This window comes from Desmodus rotundus, chromosome 4 (genome assembly GCF_022682495.2).
Source record: "Desmodus rotundus isolate HL8 chromosome 4, HLdesRot8A.1, whole genome shotgun sequence".
Classification (NCBI taxonomy): Eukaryota; Metazoa; Chordata; class Mammalia; order Chiroptera; family Phyllostomidae; genus Desmodus; species Desmodus rotundus.
The window spans coordinates 104,414,567-104,433,583 of NC_071390.1; the positions used below are offsets into that span (position 1 = coordinate 104,414,567).

The 19,017-nt window shown below is 48.3% G+C and overlaps 1 protein-coding gene across 5 annotated transcripts in view; it reads right to left on the reverse strand.

The window, feature by feature from the left end:
• DIP2C (disco interacting protein 2 homolog C) overlaps positions 1 to 19,017 on the reverse strand; it is a 433,581-nt gene that overhangs the window by 100,374 nt on the left and 314,190 nt on the right. For all 5 annotated transcript variants that reach the window (XM_053922090.1, XM_053922089.1, XM_053922088.1 and 2 more), the window contains 5 exons: positions 10,139 to 10,278; positions 7,380 to 7,516; positions 5,885 to 6,093; positions 4,804 to 4,918; positions 3,504 to 3,705 (listed from right to left, as the gene is read on the reverse strand). In XM_053922090.1, the coding sequence (XP_053778065.1) occupies positions 3,504 to 3,705; positions 4,804 to 4,918; positions 5,885 to 6,093; positions 7,380 to 7,516; positions 10,139 to 10,278 (803 nt within the window). The remainder of the gene's footprint in view (positions 1 to 3,503; positions 3,706 to 4,803; positions 4,919 to 5,884; positions 6,094 to 7,379; positions 7,517 to 10,138; positions 10,279 to 19,017) is intronic.

Here is a 19,017-nt window from a genome sequence, read left to right on the forward strand (position 1 = left end):
ACTAAATGTCTTTTCTTAGCTCTTAAGGTAGAAACTATGAAACAGAAAATTAGGCAATGTGGTGCGTGTTGGAAGAAATCATGCTGCTGTGTGGTTGGTAGCTGCTGCCCAGAGACAGGCGCCCTCGTCTACAGCCTTGCTCATCAGTCATTGGTTCCCTACCTTTAGGGCCTCCCACAAAGCCTCCAGTGTTCTCCTCCTCTGCTGGGACTGGGCAGGACAGTTCTTTGAAGCCAACTCAAAAACTTGCCTGACCTGGTTTGAAGGCTTCCCCATGATTTTTTTTAAAGAATCCAAACTATGGTAGGAAAAGCACTGTTTTGAGGGGATATTACATTTTCAAGGTGGCTTATTTTGTGTCTCTGTCTCTGAGTCCAGCCTTGCTGCACTAAGAAGGTATTTCTGCCGGCATTCTCTGGCTGCAATGCTTGGATCTTACGCATCTCTCTCCCCACACAGTCTTAAGAGTTTATATGTCCCTGATGTTGCTGGAAGACAGGCAGCTTTCCTGCTGCTTTTATTTACAAAATCCATCCTTGTGGAGAATGGAGGCTCTCTCCCTTGCTGACTTAAGGGGATGTATGCAAAAGACACCTGCAGCCCTCACCCCTCAGAATGTGAAAATACAAGGTGGAGGTGAACCCAAACTATGTATTAAGTTCACCTTTGCTGTCTCTTCCCATGCTCCCGTTCATAGATTTACAAATGCACAAGCCAGCAACTTCACCTCAGTGTTGCTGAATTCCCACCCTCCAATACTGGACGGGTTTGGGCAGGGCCACAGGCCAGTGCACGTGAGAGCAGTGCTTCTCCTCCCGCAGGGGCCGCGCACTTGCACACACTCCTCAGGTCTCCCCCAGCTGCTCTGATGGAATGTATCGAGGGAACATCAAAACTGGGAGATGCCTTTATAATATTGTTGCTAGCCCAATTGATGGGTTAAAGATCTTTTAACAGTTTTGTGCTCAATGAAGAAACTCTCACAGTAACAGTGTTGTTAGCTGAGTAAATACACATTCATTCAGTTAAAGGCAATTGGAGTATCTACAAATGATTTAAACTTCAGGGGTTCTGTTTCAAGCATCTAGCAAAACCCTATGAGTAAATGGCCTCACAATTTTTTCACATGTTTTCTTTGGCTGCCGGGCACTTGTTTGGAGTCACAAATGTTTATTCCAAGGAGGCCATAGAAATTACCTTATCCATATCCCTTCCTGCATTCATGGAAACTGAGTCCTCAGGGAAATGTCACCTAAGGGACATCATAGGACATCAATAAAGGTAGGGACAACAGCTGGCACCTCACAGCTGCTATTTCGTGTTTGTTTAAAAATAACTTTTTAAAGACATAGAATTAATAACCTCTCAATATTGAATAAGAACAGGTGGGATATAAAATATCGATAAAAATTCTTTTCTTCACATTTATCAGTAGCCATAAGCCCCATGTACCACACTGCAGGGTTAAAGCGGTCCCGAATCTTCCTAGTCACCTTTCCTTCACTCCCCTTGAGGAAGAAGGCCCTCCCCACAGCTCTTAGAGTGGAGCACCCTGGTCTTTCTCCTTGGCCATGTTTCTCCTTTCGGGGTCCTTGACATCTGGCAGGTGAGCTGTGCCCTGTCCCTCTGGAATCATACGTATTTGCAAACCACCCCCCTCCACAGATATCTGTCCTGATTCTGCTGTCACACTGCTGACCTGCAGACCGCCGTGACCTCCTCTACACCTGTGCACCGGGGACAGTGGGTCAAGGATTGGCTGCTGATGAGTGAAGGTGAGCAGGACAGACATGCGCCAGTCACTCAGAGTGCATGAGGACCCTGGGGAATCCTGACTGCCCCCCACCCGCCAACAAAACAACCACGACCAGACAGCATCCCCAATGCAGTCCATGCCTTGAGACATAGGAGTGACCTGGCATCCAGTGGTTATGCTCGCTGAAGGGTGATGCTTTGTGTTTTCAGAGGCCCCCTACTTAAAGCCTGGGCGCCCTTCAATTCTGGGTCAGGGCACATGCTAGGTGGCAAGAATTTAAAGAATGAACACTTCGGCCAGTGCCACTCTACATTTTGCTACAGTAATCTTATAAATCAGGGATTGAGAGAAACAAAGAAGGAGAGAGGAAAAAAATGGGGAGGAATATTAGTTAAGGAAATCTAGAATGTAAGAAAATAATTAACCAGATGGAATTAGAACAAAAACAAAAGAACAGTGATGACTGCAAACCCGATGGGCTCAGAAAGCAAAAAGCTGTCTTTCTAGGCTGTTTTAGAGAATCACCTTATACTAGGAGAGAGCAAACTACCACAATGTGGAAGCTACATTCTGACTGCTATACAGACATCTTCGTGCTGTAGGGACAGTAACGGCATGGGACAGAGGGACACAGAGTCACAGACCTGGATTCAAGTTCTGACCTCTTTCAACTTGTGAGAAAACCACTTTTCTCCCCTGGCAACCACGCCTGCCCCAGCCACCTCATCTGGTCTCACTCTTGGGGAGTGAGCCTTGGGGGCAGATGGTCCCTACGTTTACCACAGGGTATGTGCCCTGTGATGACCCCACCGCCTGTAGCTGCCTCACCAAGAACTCTGCCCCCACAGCTACTCTGTAGGGTGGAGCAAATGGCCACTGGGTCTAGGTCAGTCTGTCTCTAGCATACTCTGGCCCGGTAGCTATGGGTGGTGCATTTTCCTCATTTGTAAAAGGAGACAAGAGAGCGCCACCTCCTGGTGCTCTGAGAGATGGAGTTAATACGTGCAACACACTATACATTCCATCAGCCCAGTCAGAGCTCTGGTCCTCTGATGCCTGTGTGCATTTCCCAGCCTGGAGACCGGGACCTCCTGACTACACTGGCAGATTTGCTCCCTCGTGATGCACACTTGAGATAAATTTCCTTTCACTACTAACTGTGCCACCCTGAAGAGCATGATCGATTTTGTTTCCTGGAGGAGCAAGTCAGATGACAAATCATCATGTGTCCCCCCAGCTGAGGAGCACCAGGCAAATGTTCACTCTCAGGACATCACCAACGGGTTTGCAGAACTCTTCACAGACTTCAAAGTGCTTTCCCACGTGTTAGCAGCTTTGACCCCTAAATTAACTCATGAAACACGTAAGGAAGCACAATTCTCATTTGTGTGCAAGGAAACCATGCCCCTGAGAGGCTCTGTGCCTCACCGAGGCCACCGCAGATGGAGTCCTGACTCCCAACTAAGGACGGTCAGGACACTGGCGCCTCCCTCCCTCCGGATGTCCCACACATGCCTGCTCTGAGTGGAGCCCACTGGCCTGGCAGAGCCCCATGTCCACCCCATCCTCCAGTAGAAAACAGCACTTACGGCGAGCAGCTCCACTCCTGTAGGAGTGGAGACTCAGAGTGGGGGAGAACAGCTGAGAATTTCCCCCGTTCATGAGGCCCAGTGAGTGTGGCACCAACACCGCTGGCTGCAGAGGCCCATCTGAGACTCTGCACAAACCCTCTGGACGTTGGACATACCTGGCTGTTTCTGTCGAGGTTTAGGCAGGTTTGTGACGCAAGTGTGAGGGCACATCAGGACATTGCAGGGGTGAAGCGAGCCCTCCAGAAAAAGCTGCTTCGTTTCTGACAAATGGATCCCACCAAGTGGGGTTTTGGGGAGGGTGTTTGCAGGAACCAAGGCCAAACAATAAACCCCAACTTGATGGATGCTGTCGATCGCCTGGAAGTCACAGGAGGGGACTGTGTTAGAACAGGTACTGTGAAGAGACATGAAGCACATGTGCAGACCATGAAGAATACCGTTCACAGCACGGGGAGCACGAGCAGCACAGCGGTGCGGCCTGTGGGAAGGTGCCAAGGGAAGAGGGGGGCTGCCTTGCCAAGCCTCATCAGGCTGAACTATAGGGAACCGTTCCACGCCTGGGAAATGTGGCCCAGCCCCCACACGGAAAAGCCAGTGGGTGTGAGGTCCGGCACACAGGACCCACACCCATGGACAGGTTCTCCTGTGGGGATTCAGGCCTGCATTGTACCTAGGCTGCTATGAGGCTTGCTTTTTGCTAAAACTCCCTCACCCTGGATTGAGGCAGCAAATGTTTACTGAGTATCTTTAACTTCCTAAAGTCTGTGTTAAACCTCCCAAGTATGGAGTGTGACCAGTTCAACCACTTTTCCCCTTGATCTGTAACATCCTTCTCTTTGAAGTAATTAGTGACATTCTTTCCTTTGTTATCTGTAAAAGGTAATCACCTACTGCGAACCTGTGCATAGTAAATGAGGACCATCCTCGATGTAATGTGCCCAGAAAAGCAACAAAAGCCTGTCCAGGCGGGGTCGGGCTCTCCAGCCCTTTGGCCCTCTTGCTGTCCCTCACTCAGAGAGTGGCCATGCCATCTCTTTTTTCCCACAGGATTTCTATAGTCCATGTGAATTTTTCCACTGCAGCCAGAACACATGGATCCCGTGGGCTGGGATCCGTGTCACTGAACCATCACAGAGGAATTGTGGGCTACCACACACACTAAGAAGGGAAGTTTGGAGAAAAGAAAATACACGCTCAAGATCTATGCTTGCTCCCCACAAGCACAGCAAGCAGGAGCCAGTTTCACAACCCCTTGATCACTGACCTCGGTCTAACAGCCACTTTCCTGGAATGCAACTCTAAGTTTCAGTGTTGATGCCATTTCTGATCAAATGGAGTGACAATCAGGGACAGAAGCACAGTTGATGGGGGTTGGCCACATCCTAACAAATGCTACACAGCTGCCTTGAGCCATTTTGGGAGAAGGGTGGAGCTGCAGGGCAAGAAAAGGGCTACCTGGAGCACCCGGCTCATCCACTGGAAGCTGTCCTCCTCCGTGGAGTCGGGCCGCTGCTCAGCCACGATCACTATCCTCTCATCATGCAGGACGGTCACTGAGAACACAGCTATTCTGCAGGGACAGAGGGAGGGCACGGTGAGCATACGCCGGAGATGCCTGCAGGAGGACCAGTCTGCAATTAAGGAGTTTTACAGCCACTGGTTATAGATTCAGGGGATCGCAGCGCCAAGGATTGACCATAACAGAATCTTGTGCATTTTTCTTAGTAAGTGCAGCTCTGAGAGCCTGATGAAGCTGCGAGGCGGAATCGCCCGTATTCCTCCTGAGGCCGCCTGCAGGCTTGATGACAACTTCCCTACCTCTCAGCACCAACCAGAGGAGTTCGGTGCGACTGTCAGGACCGCTGAAATTTAGAAAACCACTCCATTCACATCTTGAGTTTGCACCTGTGAAGCAATATCCTCCAAATGAGTACAAATTTTGCATTTGTGACGTAACAGTTTTCTTCTAGACACATGTCAGTGTCCCATGTAAGCACAGGATTGTGGCAACTTGGACACCCAATGCCCCTTTTCATGGAGGCTGTAGGAAGAATAATTCAAAGGTGGAAATGCTTCATCCAAGTCACCTATCTCTCCCACTCTGTTAGCTTCCAACACAAGGTCCTAAAGAAGTTTATGGCTTTCTTCAAATTAGCAGAAAATGCAGGGGCTGTAATCGCTAGTATTTACCCCATTCCAAACAAGGCAGGGATACAATCAGGGGGAGGGAAGTTGTGAGAGCCAGTTGCCTGTGCAAATTTGTTGCTCATCTGTTATCTTTTGAAATAGATTTCTCAAATGGATATTTTTATGTTACTTAGAGGGAAAGTTAATGAATATATATTTATGGGATCAGGAAATTTCTGTAAAATTGGACATTTAGAACTAGATGGAATCACAAAGGTCAGTGAGTCCAGTTGCTTCATTTTACATAAAAGTAAACTGAGTCCCGTTGGTTTAAGGAATTTATGCAATTTTATATAAAAACTGTAATCCACAGTAAACTGTGTGCTTAATTCACAGAGGGTGCACTCACCTTCCCCTGTAGACAAACTTCATGGGCTCCACGGCCAGTGCTGTGGCTACGATGTCATCGGCGTTATGTCTGCGTCCACTGACCACCATAAGCCCATCCATCTTGCCCACCACAAAGACGAGCCCTCCAGGGCCAACGAAGCCCAGCAGACCTGTCCTCACGAAGGGGTACTCGCTGACCGGGGCCCCGGAGCTCGTCACCGGGAACACCTGGGGGAGCATGAGCTGTGAGTGCCCAGCGAGGCCTGTCTTCCTCCCTCCTCCTTGGAGCCCACCGGGCCTGCTTCTCTCCAGCTGTGTCTGCTAACCGGAACCCTGGCCCCCTGGCCGAGGAAGCCAGTCCAGGCAGCTGCTGTCAGCAGACACCACGAACCTGGGAGGCACCTCCCCCCACCCAGCACCTTACAAGTTGGCCCCACTAGTCTACACACAGAGCCCTCCCAGGTTCCGTTCCACAGCTTCTAAGCCTCTTGAGAGGCGATATGCAGAGGTCATGACAATGGTCTGATAAACACTGATTACTTCTGCTGTAAAGCCACAGCATAAACGTGATTAATGGAGAATCAAGGTACATTTTAAATAACATCTTCTCCTTGTGAAATGAGCCCTATTCATTAGAGTATTTTTCCTTATTGGAACTATACTTAAAAATGATATGAACAAAGCAAATCACGTATTCAGACTCTACGCCTGTTTTCCTCAAACCTGGCAGGTGAATCACATAGGAAAGGAGATGGGGATTTTATGTAGGTGTGTCTTGAAAACATGAATCTATAGTCAACGACCACAGTTCTAAGCATTAAGAAACTCATCCCCAAACAACTCAGGCCTCCCTGTGCACAACGTAATCAAAAGTGTGCTTCTCCTGGGGTCAGGCAGCACATGGCCAACGGCCAACGGCAGGAGCTCTGAGAACGCTGAGGAGCAGCTGAGCTCCCGGAATGCTGAGTACATCCTTCAACCTCTCACTCACACGGCCAGGAGTGTGTGGGCATGTGCTAACACCATACGTGTGTGCACACACTGCACACACCACACATGTATGTGCACACACAGCATACCATAACCACCCCCCACACACACCTGCCTGTTCACGCTGTGGAGACAGATATTTAGTGTGCACACCTGTTCCTGCCTGCCCAAGTGGGGCCTAGACTGACAGGCCAAAAGGGGGCTCTTGGCTCCCCCACCAGCGAGGCCGTGCCCGTGTGTGTGCTCATGTTTCTCCACCCACCCACCATCCTGGTGCTCTTCGTAAACCGGCAAGGGGAGAACAGCAATATATTGAAAAGGCCCATTTGAAAGAAACTGTTATTTGCCCTTTTCCAACACGCGTTACAAAGTGAAAACAATATAAGCCCAATTTCTTGAAAACTATAAAAATGGCAGGAGAAAGTGAGATCACTTTAGTGACTATAAGAAATTTTTTTTGAGAAACTGCCATTTTATCTTTCATGTCTGTGCTCCTGGCAATGGCGCTCACCTCCCAGACCTACCTCGAAGGTGTTCTTGGTCATGCCGGAGAGGCCGTAGTAGGATGTGCCTGTAGCAATCGCACACACGCAGAGCTCCCCGATTTCATCCGTTCTGCACAGCTGAGGGATCCCGTCCGGCTTCACGGAGCACATGATGGCTGAATGTGGAACACCGAGGGCAGGAAATACGAGAGGGAAGGACAGGGAGACAGTTACAGAGAGGGACATACATGGAGACGGAGACAGAGAGAGAAATGAATACAAATGGAAACATAAATGAAAAGAAACAGCGTCGGCAGCAAAGCTACAAGTGTGACAGGGAGGTGACGAGCCAGGCAGCCATTTTCCCTTAAGTGAGTCGTGACTTTTCATGTTACAGCAAAATGTCAAATTTCACAGTTGTGGCTTCAGTAGATCATCCCAATCACTTTAATTTTAATGTGTAAATTGTATGTAAGAGGAGTAGTCCTTTCTGCCCTAGACATGAGGACTACAGAGTAAGCCTGAGGGTCACTGGATACAGCGTGTAATTCAAAGACGTTGAGCTCTCCTCATCTGAGGCATGCACGTCCGAAGCTGTCACGACACAGGCTCCCTGCACTGGCCACCACAGACCGTGGGTCTGGTTAGGGAGCTGGCAGCTCAGTGAGGTGGGGTGTGTGTCAGTGACAGCTGAGCTGACCAGAAAGAGCCTGACCCCGTCACCCTGGGTCGGAGTTAAGGTAACAGGAACTGCCACGTCTCAGAAACAGAGCCAGCAAAACACAGGAGACGTACAGCTCACTCTTGGGGAGAAAAATTCAGAATAAAATTATACCAAAATATTCTCCACCCACCAGATAAGAATTAAAAAATCTAACACACTGGGCAGGAAGGAGTGAAGAGAGAGGGTCATCTCTCACTGGTTGTAGGATATTAATCTTTACAGTTTTTCCAGAGGACACGATATCATCAGTTTCGTGGGCATCTACCCTAGAAACAAATCCAATTTCTAGAGCTCTTCCATTGGGTCACCCTCACACCTGTGCAGACGAAGCACAGGCGAGTTGCTGCCGGCATCCCCATTTGGCAGCACAAGACGGACAAGCACTGTACACTCCACAGCCTGGAAAGGAAGGAGAGCCCTTCACGCACTGCAAACCAGCTCTAAGGTGCAAGACAGGCGGGCGCTGCCCTATGTCATGTGACACTGAACAGAGGAAAAACCAAGAGTGCTCTCTCATTATGTGACATAGAAAATAAAAAAAGAGCCCTGGCTGGTGTGGCTCAGTGGATTGAGCACTGGCCTGCGAACCAAAGGGTTGCCAGTTTGATTCCCAGTCAGGGCACATGCCTGGGTTGTAGGCCGGGTCCCCAGTAGGGGGTGTGTGAAAGGCAACCACACATTGATGTTTCTCTCCTACTCTTTCTCCTTCTCTTCCCTTCTCTCTCAAAATAAATATTAAAAAATTAATAAAAGAAAAAGAAAAAGAAAAAGCAAGTACATATATGTATGTCACTGTGTGTGTGTCCCTACAGACCCAGAGTATTTCTGAAAGGAAGCGTTATTGCCAGAAAGATTTTTCACTGAACAAACAATCTTTTGAGGCTAAGACCATGGGAATCTATTATTTATTTGAAAAAAACTTTTTTAAAGAAAAGGAGCCAGGAAGCCTGGCTAAGGCTGAAAGTGTGCAGTGGGCCTGAGACATACAGCATGTGGAGGGTTTGAGGACTGAAGCAAAGTTTCTGTGACACCAGGGGTACCAGGTGACAGACTCTTTATAGACAGACAAGGGGAGCTCCTGGGAGGGTCCACATGGGCCTCGCACCTACAGCACTCAGACGTGTGTGCCTCTGGCTTGTGGCACGTGCTGGTGGTGAGGAAGCTGTGCCTTTACTTCCAGTGCTATGCATGTGTGTATCTGCGGGGCTGTGCTGCGCGTGGCCGTGACTGTCCCCTGTGAGGTGAGGCCACACTCCTGTGCACGGAGGGCGCATCAGGAGGAAAAGGTCCAGATTCCAAGTGGAACCTGATGCTGAAAAGGGAGCCGGCTCCACTGCCGGGGCCTGAGTGTTCACAAGCATCCTGAGAGAGGGGACATGTGAGGAGAAGCGGGGCCAGGTAAAGGTATTCTGCAAATCAGAGAATGCGCTCCCCTCTCCTTCCAGCACAGAAGTCTCCCCGCACTTCCTAGAGCTCTACGAGGTCACAAGAGACACCCAAGCACAGGGCCGGGAGTAGGGGGCACATGGGGTCCTGCAGGGTGAGCCTTTCAACCAGGGCTCCTGTCTGCTCATTTGTGTTAATGGCTTCTGTGCCTTTTAAAAAAGGGCCCTATTGCTAAAACAAGCTTCACTGAATAGTCAGACCCTCATTCCTCAGTTTTCACAGGCCTGCTTACAAGCTGAGCCAGCACCCAGCCCTGCGTGGTGCATCAGGATGACCAGCGAAAACCTGACCCTCAGAGGAGAAGCCGCCAGGTGCTGCTGGAGGTACAGAGAAGCCCCACCAGCCCCAGGGGAGGTGGACCCCAGGTTCCCGTGCACAAGATATCATGGAAGCCTGTCCTCAGCTTCTTGAAAATTTTGGGTTTCCTGTGACCAGGAGGGGCAGCTACTGCCAACCATGAAGCTTAACAAACACGTGAGGAGACTGGAGCTAGGCGTCATTCCGAGAGCTCCTGCCAGAGGGGCTGCTGATGCTGTTAGGGAAGCATTTGATATCTGGTCCGTCCACCGGCCACGGCTAGGGTACTGACTGCACTCCCGCACTGTCTGCGGGCCCGGGCGACACTCACCTCCAGGCATCACCAGGCCGACGTCCTGCACGGTGAGCACAGACAGCTTTTCTTCCGAGTCCACCCGGATGACCCCGTAAGTCAGCCCGTGCATGGAGAGGACACCCCGGCCCGGGGGCTGGTTGCTGTCATCTGTGGGCCTGTAAGAGCAGTTGTGTCTCAATACGTAGAAGCACAGATAAGCACGTGAGCATATGTGCCCACAGAAGGCAGAGTCAGCCACCTCTGGGTCCCACAGGACTCGTGAAGGCTGCTAGACGTCTGGGGTTCTCAGCTTGTCCAGGGCCCTGTTTTTGATATGTTAGTGTCCACTAATTCTTCCTCTGGGTCACTAGAATATTTTAAAAGCACCTCAGAAAAGTGAAGACATTGCAGCGTTCCCTTAACACCACCCCCCACCCCCCCTTAGACTAACTGGTTCAGTTCTCTGTCTCCACCTCTGCAAGATTACGTTTTCCAGTCTGGGAAATGGTTAAAAAGGGAGAGTGATGGTTCTAAGAACACAACGATAGCATGGAGTATAAATGATGGAGATCACGCTCATTATCCAGACTCAAGTTCAGACGCGCAGGGTGTAGGCTCAAGAGCAGCTGTACGTGTGAGGATCGGAAATGAGGCTGATGCTATGCCGTTCTGGACGGGAAGTTCTCGGGACGCTGTCGGATGAGAGGCATGCTGTAACGTGCTTTATGGTCATGGGATATGGCGTTTTGGATAATATACGGTTTCACTGTACCCACGGTCCATCTTCTCCATGGCCTTTGGGCTCCATGGTTCACCCTCACCCCTCCTGGCCTCATCTCCACTCTCACTGTCCCCCAGTGCCCAGCCTGCCCCCATCTGGGGGCTTCTACCTGGAAGTTCTTTTCATAGATGTCCACCTGACTTCCCCCCTGATGGTCTTTTGGGGCGGCTCGAATATGCACCTGCTGCCAGCCCCCATCTCCACAGAGGGGACCACCTGCCTGCCTGTGCCGGGCCTGCTGTGCCCATCTGAGCCTCCTGGTCACGGCCGTGCCCTCACCTCTGTGGTAGGGTCTGCAGTAAGTGTCTGACTGAATCAGGAAACAAGTGAGTGTTTCCAAGATCATGGGCTTTATCCCTACAAACTAAACATTCTTCCATGGGAGCTAAGTAAAAGCACAATCTAGAAAAACACATTATTTCTGGAATTTTCCATCTACAAATGTTCAATGCAGTTTTAGGATCTAAAGGCTGGACTATAAAAATAGAAGCTTGCTATTTGGCTTCCAAATATCACGAACCTAGAAGCATAAATGGGGAAACGTGAAAGTTAAAATTTGTGAAAGGAGGTCTCGTTTGAATCAAGTAACTAGCGTATTTTAAAAAGAAGTATGTTATGTGTTACTTATATCTTAATAAAAAGAGAAGCATAAAAGACCCTGGAAATAGAATTATTCTGTTTATAACAATCAAAAAGGGCAGGGCCAACCTAACACAGAGCGTGTGCCCCAACAGTAAGAGCCACGGGAGCCGTGTTGGCACGACGGGCTCAGAACACAGGAGTCCACAGTGTCCCCGGATTCTCTTTCCCAAAGACCCCAACACATCAGAGCCTTGAAATGAAGGAGAGGAGCCCCCAGCTACCAGGACGTCCTCACCAGTGACTGTACCTGGCAAAGATCCAGGTGAGAGTCAGAATTCATAAGCCTTAGCACCTGTTGTGGGTTGAATAGTGTCCCCCAAAAGATGTCCATGTTCTAGCCCCTGAAACTTTGAATATGACCTTATTGGGAAATAGGGGCTTTGGAGATATAATCAGTTCAGACGAGGTCACCCTGGAGTAGGGTGGTGGGCCCTTAATCCAATGGCCAATGTTCTACAAGGAGGGAAAACATGAAACACAGACACGGGGGAAGACCCTGTGATGACAGAGGCCGAGCCTGGGGTGACAGGTACAAGCCATGGCACACCAAGGACAGCCAGCACCACCGGAAGCTGGAGAGAGTCCTGGAACACATTTTGCCTCAGAGCCCCCAGAAGGAGCCAACCTGCTGACACCCTGAGTCCAGCCTTTTAGACTCTAGAACTGAGAGGGAACAGATTCCTGTTGTTTAAAGGCACACAGCCCTGGGAAACTAACATGCTGCATTATAAAGCCCCATGAAAGCGAAGTGCTGGCTGTATGCGCTATGGCACAGCCCAAGGATGGAAGATTCGAGAACACCAGTGTGTGGTAACCACACAGCCAGAAGGGGGAAAGGTCTTTTTTTTTTTAAGATCCAATAATGTGCAGTCTGTTGTCTCAGTTGCGAGACCTGCTTTCCTACGTTTAACAGTGAATGAGAAGCAAGATTCCAAAATGTAATAAACACCTTAAATTATGAGCTGTGTTTGTTAAAGGAAATTTTCAATCAGGTCTACAAAATGATAATTATAAAAGATTGCATATCCTCACTTAAAATGTCAACCAGTGACGCTGATCTTACATTGCTTCAAACCCTGCCCCTGTGAATCCATATTGAACAGAGTCCCGGCTGGTTAGAGATAGCTCAGACCCTGGCTCATGTCCTGGCAGATTTGCAAAAAGGCAGAAGAGAATCACGTGAATTCCCGGACTCAGCGCTCAGCACCATCACCCCGCCTCACCACAGACAACACAGTCCCAGCGCTGTCCTCCGGCCTTTTCTGCAAGACCTGCCAGCCCACCGCACCTCCTGCCTGATGATAAAGTTTTGCTCAGTTGACACTTGTGTGTCCCCAATTGTCCTGAGGCCTCACACAGAGTTAATCACTTAATTCACAAAACTACGTGGGCATCACTCTTCCCCCATGTCACGGATCAGAAAACTAAGGCACAATTAGCCCAGCTGCGAGTGTGAGTGGTGGCCGTGATGGTCTCCAGACCTGTGCCCCGAGCTGGACTCTCCCATGTTCTTTCCCAGCCTCTGGCCTAGAAGACTGAGAACCTTTTAGTTCACTGCGAAGTTTTCTTTTTAGGAAATCTTCAAACAAATGATATGAGCACATCCTTGTATGTGCAAGTCCAACGTTGCCAAGGACACACAGCAAAAAAGGCGAGGGTTCCAGCTTACCCTCTGCCCCCACCCACGGGCAGCCACCACCGCCACCTCAGCGTGTGAAGCTCCAGCTTCTTTAATATGTACTTCCATATAAAAATATAAAATATGTGTACACACAAATACATTTATATTCAAAGAAAAGCAGGACCACAGAATATACAGTATGTATATTCTTCCGCAACCTGCTTTTTCACTAAATATACCTTGCAGATCTTTCCACGTGAGTGTGCATATATGACCATGTGTAGTATGTGAACTGTATACACAATTAACTGACCTCTCTTAGTTATGAGATGGTGTTCAGTAATATGAACACATGATCAGTTATCTTATCCCACTTTATTTTTATACAGCTGGAAATATTTCTGTAAGATACATCCCTAGAAAGGGAATGAAATAATAAAAAAAAGTACATTAAAAATTCAGTAAGGTCTAGACACCTTCCAAAAGGACTGCATCACTCTGCACCCCCGCCAACAGCATGCATTATTTTTTCATTGACTAGACACGTACATGCACTGGTTACATGCAGTATGCTGTTCTCAGCATTTCAGGTACATTAACTTGTCTGTTCTTGGCAGCGACTTTGTGAGAGGGACACGGCTGTCCCCCAATTTACAGCCAGGAGGGGAGCGAGAGAGCTGTGTACGGCCACAGCTGAGGGGCAGACCTGGGTGGCAAGCTCAGGCTGGCCTCACACCCTGTGCTTTCACCCCCGGGCTCAGTTGCCTGTCTGTGCCCTCGTGCCAACACTGCTATTCAGCCTGAAAGCTGCTCCCAGTTTGATGAATGAAGTGCCATTCCTCATTGTTATTTTAGTTTGTATTCCCTTAGTTACTAACCAAGTCAGATTTTTGCTTCCATCAACACCTTCCTAGGAATAAAACATCCAAGCAGAAAAACTAGGTGAGAAAGTGAAAAAATTATCCCAATAAGCAGAATTCCTGGGGATTTCAAAAACAGTTATTTTCTAATCAAAAAGTTAATTAAATAATGGCTAAAAGAGCTACGGACCCACCAGTCACCTTCCAGGCTCAACCCCACGATGAAGTTGTGACTGGGGACTATGCAGCTGCACGTCACACAGGGTGGGAAGTACGGGAGGGATAAACGGCAATTACCAGGACTGTACAGAGGCGGTCCTTATACTTAGAGAAGGAAGCGGGTATGTAGCTCGGTGTGGCCAATGCTGCAATGACAGCAAAGGGACAAAGACCAGAATTAAAGACAATGAGAGAGCAAGGAGCACATCAGCCTCAGCAGGTGCTTCGTAAGGAACAGGCTTGAGGGCGAACGGCTTCGATCAGAAAGTTCGCACCGCTGTTTGCTAGTCACTTTACTTCCGGCCTCTAAAATATTAGCTACGCTTCTACTGCTCAGGCTTGCGGAACATCTTTAGGAAAGCGGCTATCAATCTCAACACATCTACAGTTTGCTGCCACTGACAGCAAATGGCCTGGCCGAAGCCCACACACACATTAATGGGAAATAAACAAAGTCAAGTGAATAACAGGCAGTTGTGACGATTTCTATCCCAGGACTAGTCCACTAACTGCTGCCACATCTGCACACATCACCCACAGGGTTACTCACTGAGCCCTCTGCTGGCAGGAAAACAAGGGTCCCCCTCCTCTCACCTTACACAGGCAATCTCTAACCTAGTAATTCCCAATTCAGGGACATGTGGAGAGCAAAGGAGTTATGTCTGGGGTAACTGCACGTTCCCTCTCCTCCAGCAACAATATTTACATATTAGAGCATTGCTGTGTAATAGAGCATTACAGAACAGTACACACACGTGTGCATATATATGTATCTATACATAAACATATTATAAACATAATGTTATCGCAGTACTGCTAGCATTGATAACAGCGCTAACGCCTGCTGAACTCACCCTCTGCACCAGGCACACCTCAGAGCTCTGCGTATACTGACACATTTGATGCTCGTGTGACCCTGTGGTGTGGGCACTGATGTACTCCTCCTCCTATGGATGAAACCCTGAGGCCTGAAGGTTAAGGTTGCGCCAAGTTACAAAGCCACCAAGTGCAAAAGCAAAGCAAATGGAGAGCCAGAATGTGGTCCAGGCCACAGGATCCTGACTCACTGGGCCAGGCTCCCTGGACAGGAAGGACATGAGGGTGACATGTTCCTGGGGTCCAGGAGCTCCTCCACGTGGCATCAAAGTGCCTCCTGTAACTCTGCTTCCCTGGGAAATACACCTAAGCGCCAAATAAACCTCTGAAAAGCAGTAGGGCCATCAATCCACTCGAGGGGAGGGGCCTCCTTTCTGCCTTCTGCCTGCTGGAGGTCAGGCCTTCCCTCTGAACCCAGATGGTTCTTTCCGGAGCTGCCCTGCTCCTCCTGCCCAGAGAGTCTTTCTTCTGAACGACTGTAAGCTGGCCCCAGGCAGGAGCCTGGGCGGCCGGATGCACAAACGCAGACTGGGGACAACCTCCGCCTGTGACCTTTCCCAGGCTCATCCTTCCCACTGTGGCAGGATGGCCACTGCTAAATGGTGAACGCTGGTGAGAGTGCCCTTTGGAGGGTGGGGGCAGCTGAGCTCATGTCCTCGTTTTAACAGAAACTGTATTTTGGGGGGACACTCCTGTAACACAAATTTCAGCAGAAATCTGGTCAAGTCCATGGGCGTACCCATATTCAATGTTTGAGAGCATGATAAAGACTCTCCCATTGCAACAGATACCTGAGGTCTTAGTTACGTTCTTGATTTTTAATAGAGAAAGGCACAGGGTTTAAACAGCATGCCCCCAAGTTATGAGTTAATGTAATTTCCTCCCCTTTCTCTGGTAAGAGCAATATATGCCTTTTAAGAAAAAAAAAAAAAAAAAAGAACTGCATAGAACAGAAAAAGTGTTTTCACTGACATCCTTGTCTCACCTGTGTGGTTTAGTATATAGCTTTCACATTTTTTTAGGGATACTTATTTTATTTTTCAGCCAGAAAAAGGATCATGCCACCACACAAGCTGTGTGTGACTGTGGTTCTGTTTGCCCTGGCGGCTCTTCCACGACCAAGGGCAAGCTCTTGGGCGGAACTGGCTGGGACAGCCAGCCTGAAAGTCAGGGATGGGGCCGCTTCCAGCTGCGTGCTCTCTGCACAGCTCACATCCCCACCAGCAAATCCGTCTGTGCACAATTCAGTCAAACACAAAACAAAGCAGAACTTACTCTTAAATGCAAGCAGCCAGGAGAACTTAATTTCAACATGGTAACACAGTTACTTTGCTCTTCAATGGCACGCGATCAAGTCATATTTTCACTTAGATTATTGTCGTTTCCAAACTGTTCTGTGGTAAGAAGTTTTAAAATTTTATCTAAATTTTTAGATAAAAGCTACAATGTATTTTATCTTCTTGTGTTTTAAAAACAAGGTTATACATCTCCAAGTCTGACTTTTCAAGAGGTCAGAAACATTCCTGAAAATCCACTTCAATTCTGAAGCCTGTGTCAAGTCTGTCTCACCCTGGGTCACTGGGCGGCTGCGCCAGAGCCACACGGGCATCATGCGGCGCACAGCCAGCCTCTGGGTGTCTCTGCTCCTGGGTTTCTCCCAGCTTTCTAAATACAAGTTTAGACATTTTCAATGTGGAAAGCAGTTATGGTGGCAAGGGGCATCTTTATTATTCTCTGGAACTATTGGTTTAATTACATATTAAAATGTACATGTTTTATAAAATTATTACCTACTCATTGCTAAAGCATCGAGGTATTGAAATAATACTTTGTAGTTAAGCCACATGTTTTTTTTAAGTTCAATCTGCGTTATCATGATGTAACTTTAAAAAAATTGACTCTGTCATCTATATTCTAGAGACGGGAACAGAAAACCACACAGTAATGTAGGAGATACTTGGAGCCAGAAAATAATAAGAGTGTGTTCTTTTTGTAATTTGCCCTTTTTTGAGGGAGGGAGTTCTACTGAAGACTTTAAGCATCATGAATCCACATTTCTCCAATATTGTTTACTCGACGACAAATCTTCAGAGAAGAAGGAAACACAAAACGCTGACCTGGACGATGAAGGTTTAAAAATAGGAAAGTGGATTCGGTCCCTGGGTGAAAGTACGGGCTACACAGGAAGCCAGAGCAGGCTTCACTAGGGAACATCGTGGCTTCCTGCCACCGCCTGGCTGACACTCATGAGAAGAGGCACACACGAGAGGACACATATAAAGGCAGGCATGCCTCCTGCCCACATTCCTTCAAGTTCTCCAACTCATGTTCTTAAAGTCCTCAACCATCCTGTGATGAACGTCTGTCGTATTCTAGCCCGACCTCACTTTCTCCTGGAGAGCAGCCTTTCCCCGAGGGGAAGCTGACAGGGGGCTGGTCTCGGCAGTCCGACACTGCCTGGGCAGTACATCTGGGAGGCGCGTTGCCCTGGAAGCCCGGTGCCAGCCAACTGCTCCCCCCAGGCCATGGCCAGGGTCCTGCTGCTGGCTCTCCGGAGCACCTGTGCATCTTGCCCACTTTCAAGCGGGAGGTTCCCATCAACTCTGTACACCCCCAACCTTCCAATACGCTCCCTGCCTTGTAAGCGAGAGGCATTCTTACAAGACGAGTGGCATCAAGACACTTAATGGCTGTGACCATGGGCACCGACCCATCAGGCCTGGCCGTCTGCTCTGGAAGGTCAGCTCAGAGCAGCCTGTGAAGCTGGACTAGTGCATGCAGCTGTCCCCACACAGCTCTCTGGCCACCTGAGCAGCTTTCCCGTAACCATTCAGCTTGCTGATCTATGTACAATTTTTTAGAGAAGAGAATTAAAGATTGATACACATTCCAGAAAAGGCCAAAAGTCTCTGCATGTCATGAGCACTGGAAATGCATCGCCAGTTTTATTTTCACCAATGACCATGCACAATAACTGATTATCATTTTCTAATTAAGTGGATGAAAAGCCAAGTGAGCAATCAGCCACTCCCAGCTCTTTACTGGAAGTTCGTCATCAGGGTACAACAAGCCAATCCGGGAAGATAGGGAAGCACAGGACACAAGGACATAAAAGCTCACATAGCTGTGTGGAGGAAAATGGCCATTCACAAATTTGCTTTAATAAGGGGTTGCTTCTTTGAAATAAAACAGGACAACATAGCAGTCTAAGACTTTAAAAAAAAATCCTATGAGCAGTAAACAAAATGTGAGATTGCAATGCTCCCGACACCAGACTTTGTAGGGACATTTAAGAAAGCATCCATTTAGTCCTCACACCAAAATCCTTGAGGAGCAATGAATGACGAGGCTTCCTGGCCCGCACTCAAAATGGTGTGAATAAAATGAATCAAAGCTTTTTTCCTTAGCAACCTGGCCTCTGACCTCTTTATGTGGAAAATTCCCTTCAGGTCTTCAATGTATTTCAGGGAGGAATGGAAGCACTTAGCACAAAGTACAGCATGATTTTAAATGCTTGATTCCCCAAACAAGAGTTTGTCGCAACATTTCAGTGGGCACCAGGAACAGGGAATTTTAACCTAAATTCACATGATACAGAAAACAGCCTGGAGAGAGAGGAGTATTCAATAAAAATCAATTGTGAATGCTGTTTTCATCAAATATGTTTGAAAATAACTTAGAAAGAAACATGTAAGAAACAAGGACAATGAAAGATTCTAAATGAGAGCTTAGCATTCATTTCTCTTCTAAAGATATTCACTGCAAAAATCAAGTCCTTGTCACCTAAATCTACCTCCACACAGAGTCAAAGCACAGTAGCTGATTAGAAAGATTGCTCTTTCACAGAATCACCAGTGTTCAATGGCTCAAAAACACATCGGACGCATAATCATTCAACAAGGTGACGACTGTCTTG